Genomic DNA, 7,500 nt, shown 5'->3' on the forward strand with positions numbered 1-7,500 from the left:
TTGGGGAGAGCGTGCTGGGGAGAGCGTGCTGGGGAGAGCTGGGGAGATCGGTGCTGGGGAGAGCGGTGTTGGGGAGAGCGGTGTTGGGGAGAGCGGTGCTGGGGAGAGCTGGGGAGATCGGTGCTGGGGAGAGCGGTGCTGGGGAGAGCGGTGTTGGGGAGAGCATGCTGGGGAGAGCGGTGCTGGGGAGAGCGGTGCTGGGGAGAGCGGTGTTGGGGAGAGCGTGCTGGGGAGAGCGGTGCTGGGGAGATCGGTGCTGGGGAGATCGGTGCTGGGGAGAGCGTGCTGGGGAGAGCGGTGCTGGGGAGATCTGGGGAGAGCGTGCTGGGGAGAGCTGGGGAGATCGGTGCTGGGGAGATCGGTGCTGGGGAGAGCGTGCTGGGGAGAGCGTGCTGGGGAGATCGGTGCTGGGGAGAGCGGTGTTGGGGAGAGCGTGCTGGGGAGAGCGTGCTGGGGAGATCGGTGCTGGGGAGAGCGGTGTTGGGGAGAGCGGTGTTGGGGAGAGCGGTGTTGGGGAGAGCGGTGCTGGGGAGAGCTGAGGAGATCGGTGCTGGGGAGAGCGGTGCTGGGGAGAGCGGTGTTGGGGAGAGCGTGCTGGGGAGAGCGGTGCTGGGGAGAGCGGCGCTGCCAAGGTTGCACGTGGCCTGCAGTTCTTGGCACGGCAAAGCAGACTGCCGTTCCAGGCGCTGGCGCTCCAAAGTGCCTTTGCTCGGCCACTTGCAGCACAGCACAGCGCAGCACAGTTTCCATCACGAGGAGCGCAGGGGTGGGGTGGGGTGGGGTGGTGTGGTGTGGGGTGGGGTGGGGTGGGGTGGGGTGGTGTGGGCACCTGACAGCCAGATGAGACAGACGGTAAATCAGAGGGAAAGTAAGCGGGCCCGACTGAAGCGAAAGCCCAGCGTCTTCTGGAGGAGCGCTGGCAGGAACCGCACGCGCTCAGACGAGATGGGAAACGCCACGCAGCAATTGTCGAATTTCTAAGAGGCCACATTTTATGTTAGAGCCAAAACTGGGTCAGGCAGGAAAGTGGGGGAAACTAAATGGGTGGAGGAAAAAAAAATCATAGCCAAAGAGCATTCACACATATCTCAGACACACACACACTGACATACTTTTTCACATGCTGCCAACTCGCAGTCATTACAGATTCTGACAAATCCATAGTGTGTGTGCATATGTACATATACTGCATATACACACGCATACACACATACTGTGCACATACTGCATACACACGCACACCTATACGACAGCCGTGTCTTGATCTCATGCTTCATACAGTACTGTACCTCTGCAGATGTTACACAACCACTCAGACATCTCCCTGCACCCCACTCTCCTTCTCTTAACAAGTCGGCATAACCCTGTGCATTTGCAAGCTTTGCGGGGCACACAAATGAGTATTGATAAATGTGTGTGTAAGCCGGGCCGAACCCCAGGGAGCCACGGAGAGGAGCTGCGCTGCTGCTCTTTGGGGGGAGATAGCAGCTCATAACTTATTTATACACACCAGCACTGCTCCCAGCGGAATGCTCCATTAACTAGAGTCAAATTAAGGGTTGCTCATTACTCCACAAATCTCCTTTTCATCATGTTCTAAACAAACCCAAGTACACTGAAATACATGACGGGAGAGATTAAGGAACCCATTTTTCCCCCCATTCATGTATATTTCTTTATTCCGTTCCACTGGAATAAAGCAGATCGAAAGACAAAGAAGAAGGAAAAATAAATCAACCTTTGCTCCAGTGTGCCAGAAAGAAATGAAGGGCAGGAATCATGTATATGTGAATGTCTTGCATGTCTTTGGCAGAAATGTCCATTTGCACTATGACATATCCTGGGGCAGGGATACTCAGTATAGCATCTCTGTGTTCTTCTGTGGTGGTGGTGATGTTTTAACACGTCTGACTGGTCACACAGCCAGTCACACAGCCAGTGTTAAACACCATTATACATCTGGCCATTAAAGCCTGCACTGCTTAAGATGACCCGGCAAGTGTTCTGGTCACATCTGGCCATTAAAGCCTTCGCTGGTTTAGCTGACCCGGCAAGTGTTCTGGTCACATTCTGTTGTTTGCGCATTTCTTTGTTTCTTTTGTTTATTTCGTCTTATGAGCTTCTCAAGTGCAGCTTACACAAGCAATTTTACGCCTGGTCAGATTTAATGTGTGCTGCTGTTTATCCGCTGTCATGCAGGATTTTGATTTATATACACTTGATTAGCAAATGTTGCTCATTATATTTTGTAGCAAAAGGGTTGTGCACTTTTGCACTGTGTTTTGACCGTTAAAAAGATACTTAGTGATCGCGTGTGACTTAGAGGCATTAAGAAATGGCTGGTCCATTTTCCTTTCTCATTAAACATGCCAAAATCTCTTCTCAAAATTATCTTTTTTCCCTTCACCTACTCCTCTAAGACCTGTCTTATTCTATTCAACCTAGCACAGTAATCTGACAGCTCTTTGCCAAATGGGACATTATGCTAAGTCCCAGTCCAGAATAGTGAAAGTGGGTGCAGTTGGGATTTTAATCTACGGTCCCACACTGAGGGACACACTGACATATCAACAGTTGGGACTATTACTGAACAAGAGGCTGAGAATAAGCTAACTGGGTCACCTTGAGAGGATCCTAAAGTAGCACATGATATGTGTGAAGGAAGACTTTCCATATCCCCTAAGATGAGCTTCTACAATGTGGCGTCACTGAAAGCGGGGCTATGCCAGGCATGTAACTCAAGTGTTCCAATCGCCGAGCGAATTCTGCCTGCAACAATTACCTTCCACAGTAATCAATGGAAGTGGCTAGACCAGATGTCAGGGCACTGCACACGTTTGACCCAGAGCAGTCTTCTGAGCTAGTCCAGGTGCACTCGCGGTGTAGCCCGGCTGTAAGGAGCCAGCATGTTGCATGGGAACATTTCTTTGTTTCAGTGGATTCTACACACTCTACTAGAAGCCTTAGCCTTGTCCCTCCTTTCCAAACACACACACAAACACCCTTCTTCTCAGTGGAGCCCCATGCCCTCCATGTCTCTAACAATACCCTTCTGCGTGGGCCAAATGGGCTCCCCCTGATTAGACACAGGCCTAGGGTTTTATACCCAGGCTGCTTTGCAGGCAGCATGTCATGGGTTCTGTGCTGTGGATGTGTTTGTGCATGTGTGTGTGTGTGTGTGTGTGTGTGTGGGGGGGGTGTAGATAAAAAACTGCTAATCCATGTAATTTCCTCTCTGAGGCAGGGGAAGGAGCGTGCGGGGCTCGACGTCGGCTCGGTGTACGGCGCGGCCAGATAAAAGCGCCGGTCATAATTGGATTGAGGTAGGATACCTCATGACCAATTAATATCCTAAATAAAGCGCGACGCCGCGGCCGGGCGTGCCGGGGAAGAGGAAGGTGTGCAGGCGGCGGCGGGGAGATAAGGGCGAGCTGCCGACACTGGTAAACACGTGTTTACATCCAGCAGGCTGGGGGCTCGGAGTGGCGAGCAGAGACTAACGGCAGAGTTAAGGCAACGTGAGCTGCTCGACACGGACCGGCAAGCGCTATCCGGAGCTTCTTCCCTCTTCCAGAAAATGAGATTTGGAGACATTCGAAGCGGGAGAGTGTTGGGGGTGGTGTTTGTGGATGTCTGTTTATCACTCTGGGCGCACGACACACAGGAAATGAGCGCACTTTGGTGTGAGCACAATATTGTGTGTGTGTTTGTGCGCATGAATGTGTCTGCACATAGGCACACATTTCTGGGCGCAGGGGGAAATGGGTTGTCAACCTGTTGAAAAGGCCGTGCGTACACGACTATGGTAATTGTGTATGTAAAGATTCATACATCAGTGAGCACAGTGTTTGTGTGTGTGTGCGCGCGCGTGCATTTGAGTGTGTACGTGCGTGTGTGTGTTTACAGTCAAGGAAGTTTATGCCGATGAGTAAACCACACGCTCCAATACCCATGGAGCACTCACTTGGCATTCCACTGGTAGACAGTCCATGTGCACAAGCGAGAGAGGGAGGGAGAGAGAGAGGGAGAGAGAGAGCGTGAGAGAGAGAGAGAGAGAGAGAGAGAGAGAGAGACAGACAGAGAGAGAGAGAGAGAGAGAGAGAGAGAGAGAGAGCAGGAGATGTGATTGATATTGGTTTTTATGCAAATGTAGCATTTGGAAATGTAGAACACGATACAATTTGCATAGTCATTCAGCCAGTGCTGTTTATAAGCGCATAAATCCACTGCTCTTTCTGTTTCAGCAGCTGCTGCAGAGCGCGCGCAGCCATACACTCTGCACAAAGCACAACGGCAGGGCCACAGCGGGGAGCCAAGAGCACCAGGATTAATTGTGTATATACATTGGGCCGTGTGTGTGTGTGTTTAAGTGCACGCATTGTATTTGTGTGTGTGTGTGTGTGTGTTGAGTTGTTATTTACATGTGCATGGTGGAAAATTGTTTGTATCTGTTTGGGTGTGTGGGACTGTGTGTGTATTTCTGCATATGTGCAAGGACTTGATTTTCTGCTGAGTTTTTATTTGAGTGTGGGTTAAGAGGATGCAAATGTTTGTGTGTGTGTGTGTGTGTGTGTGTGTGAATTGAACTCCACATAAGTAGTGTGTAACATCCATGACCAACATCTTCCAACAACAACCACAAAGGCAACACATTTCTATAGCACTCTTTAAGGCACCCAAGCGCTTCCATCATGGCTACTAACCTCGGACATGTTGACCCGGCCCTCCTGGAAAGAGCAGTCGTTGGCGTTGTGGGTGCACATGTGCCGGTACTTGCACCAGTGGCATGGGAAGGAGCCGTTTACACACGAGAGACACCTGCACAGGGAGAGAGGGGGGGGGGGGGGGGAGAGTTCAAGACACACACATCTTTTTGGAGTTTTAAATGAAGCCTGGAGATTTTTTTAAGGCTCATCATGCTTCTCTATTCGTGCTTCTCTCATGTATTGATGAGGCTTTCCACTGGTGATTTAGAGGAGCGTTGTGTGGGAGGAAGTGGGGGAGATCAAAGAGCACTGGGGCGAGGGACTGCTTACCATCTCATAAATGAGTTATTAAAAAGGCAGAGGGAGAAAAAGTTAAGAGACAAGCCGGGAGAGAAAGAAGGAGAAATTGAGGTGGAAGAAATGAAGAGCAAAAGTTAAAGAGAAGAGAGGAATGAGCCGAAGAACTGAGAAGTTCATGAAGAAGAGAAAAGAGCGGAGACAAGGATATGATTGGGGAGGAGAGTTCAAGGGAGAGGATGATTCAAGGAGTAATCTCAGTCACAGAGCCATTCAACACTAGAGACCAAGCAGTGATATTTTTCAAGCAAAGGAGACCCAGACAATGACTAGACAACAACTCACACAGCCCGACCCCAGAGACAATACACAACAAATTAAAACATGAACTTGAAATTTCATTCTTGAAAATTCAAGAATATCTATAACAAAAACACAAAAACAAAAATGAAAAAGATAATTGGCTAAATTTTCTTCTGTATTCAATGAAAAGACTAAGAAATTCAAAGTCTTCAACACAAGACAGTGACATTTCATCATCACTGTATTCACAGAAACATTCAAGGAGACACATTATCTGTACCAAAACACTTGAGGCCCTCGAAACCAGGGACCAAACTCATTTGGATCAATTACGTTGGTGATTTGTCCAATTAAGTCATTTAACAATCATTTCCAGTCAGCATTAGAATGCAGCTGGACCCTGAAGGTCACGGACAGCCGTCTAATTGGACATGTGATGGCGTAAATAAGGGACTCAACCTTTATCCAGTCTAAAGAAGATGGAGCTGTGTGCTCTGGGGGGGGGGGGGGGGGGGCGCTCACATCCTCCACTCCAAACACAGCACCCAGATATGTGGGCCAGGTGAAAAATGCTTTAACCATTGATGTTACCAAAAAATAGGTTGGCTACGTGATTTATGTAGCACATGAAAAAATAGTGGTGGCTGGCAAATCATATGACAAAGCATGAGATGAATACGCTTCAGTATGAATAAACCATGATGAAGAGCATGGCCTAGAACTGACAAAAAGTACTGTTGAGAACTTTCATTAAAAAAAGAAAAGAAGAGAAGCAGCTAGTTTTTCTTCTCCAAAAAAGGCAATCCTTCTGGCAATCCCAGAAACACATCTTTCCTGAAGGACATGTCAAGCTCCGCACACATCACCCTCATTTGACTGGCAAATCCTGTGACATGACTCAGGAAAATATCTCAAAGATGCTCAGACCTGTCACTGCTGCAGAGCCCGGGGCAGCGGCGCTCGTCTTTGGCAGGGTCAGAGAGGGGGAGCACCAGGCGTCCACAGACAACAGTCACTGGGAGCCTCACAAACACGGCTCTCCGCCGCGCCGCCGGACACTGACACGACTGCACAAGAAAAAGGGGCCCTCACCCAGCCCCTGTGCCTGGGGCAGATATTAAAGGCCCTCACCCAGCCCCTGTGCCTGGGGCAGATATTAAAGGCCCTCACCCAGCCCCTGGGGCAGATATTAAAGGCCCTCACCCTGCATTGACATAAGCTGTGAGAGGAAGATAAGGTGCTCCACCACCCACCCATCCTTCCTAAGCTTGAAATGCTTCAATGTATATGAATTATCTGCCTGTACTTACAGTTAACAAGGTTATGGGATGATTTGCCATGCCAAATACTTCAGCCAACACTGTCTATTAACCGTAAGACACATTGTGCACAGATCAGTGCGTTCACTTCTGAAATCCTCATAGCTTGTACAATGGAATTTGGTTTGCTTTTGACTTAGAGTTGCTGCAGTTTCCATTTACTCTAAGATATAATGAAGAGTAATCATTTAAGCAAAAGGAACTCAAGGACTTCTCATTCCCTCAAATACCTCTTAACAAAATGAAGATATTGACACCTTTAATGTATTATAAACATAATATATCATTTAAATTCATAGTCTACATGGTGTTCTGAATCTGTTAAGTGTGTGATATGAGTTAAGATTGTTCTTTGGAGACTACAGTTTCTGTTTGATTGATGTGTTTGTAAGAGCGAGTCTGGATTTCATCTGTGTTGATAACCTGCTGTTGGACTCGATCAGAAACAGGCCTCCCTCTCCAAGGCTAGCTGACTATACACTCACGCACACACACAATCTGAGAACTTACATTACACACTGCCACACACTGCTACACACACACACACACACACGCACACACAGCCAAGACTGTAGGCTGTGAAAAGCCATATGCATATTGCCTTTATAACGGCCAGGTGAAGTCATTCTCATGCCTTTCGTTTTTCCAACTGTTGAAATCAGCTCTGACAAGAGCACAATGACCACTTCACATCAGACTTGACGACAGATTGGAACAAATTGGGAAATGTGCGGAAACCAGTTTGCACAATCACAAAAGCCATGAAGCGGCCCAGCTGTTGCTGTGCTTTGGGGACGTCCCTGACCCCATCCTGCCACGCCGCGCCAAGCGCTCGTTGTCCGCAATCACGGTGGCCTGGTGCCATCCTCTCAGGG

General features: G+C 48.9%; 1 protein-coding gene across 3 annotated transcripts in view; it reads right to left on the reverse strand.

Annotated features, from left to right (window-relative positions):
• plxna1a (plexin A1a) overlaps positions 1 to 7,500 on the reverse strand; it is a 162,012-nt gene that overhangs the window by 58,644 nt on the left and 95,868 nt on the right. For all 3 annotated transcript variants that reach the window (XM_076275564.1, XM_076275563.1, XM_076275565.1), the window contains exon 9: positions 4,704 to 4,818. In XM_076275564.1, coding sequence (XP_076131679.1) covers positions 4,704 to 4,818 — 115 coding nt within the window. The remainder of the gene's footprint in view (positions 1 to 4,703; positions 4,819 to 7,500) is intronic.

This window comes from Alosa pseudoharengus, unplaced genomic scaffold, assembly GCF_046254945.1.
Source record: "Alosa pseudoharengus isolate Yale_2024_CS ecotype anadromous, Long Island Sound unplaced genomic scaffold, YU_APseudo_1.1 YU_APseudo_1.1_scf_9, whole genome shotgun sequence".
Taxonomy (NCBI): domain Eukaryota; kingdom Metazoa; phylum Chordata; class Actinopteri; order Clupeiformes; family Clupeidae; genus Alosa; species Alosa pseudoharengus.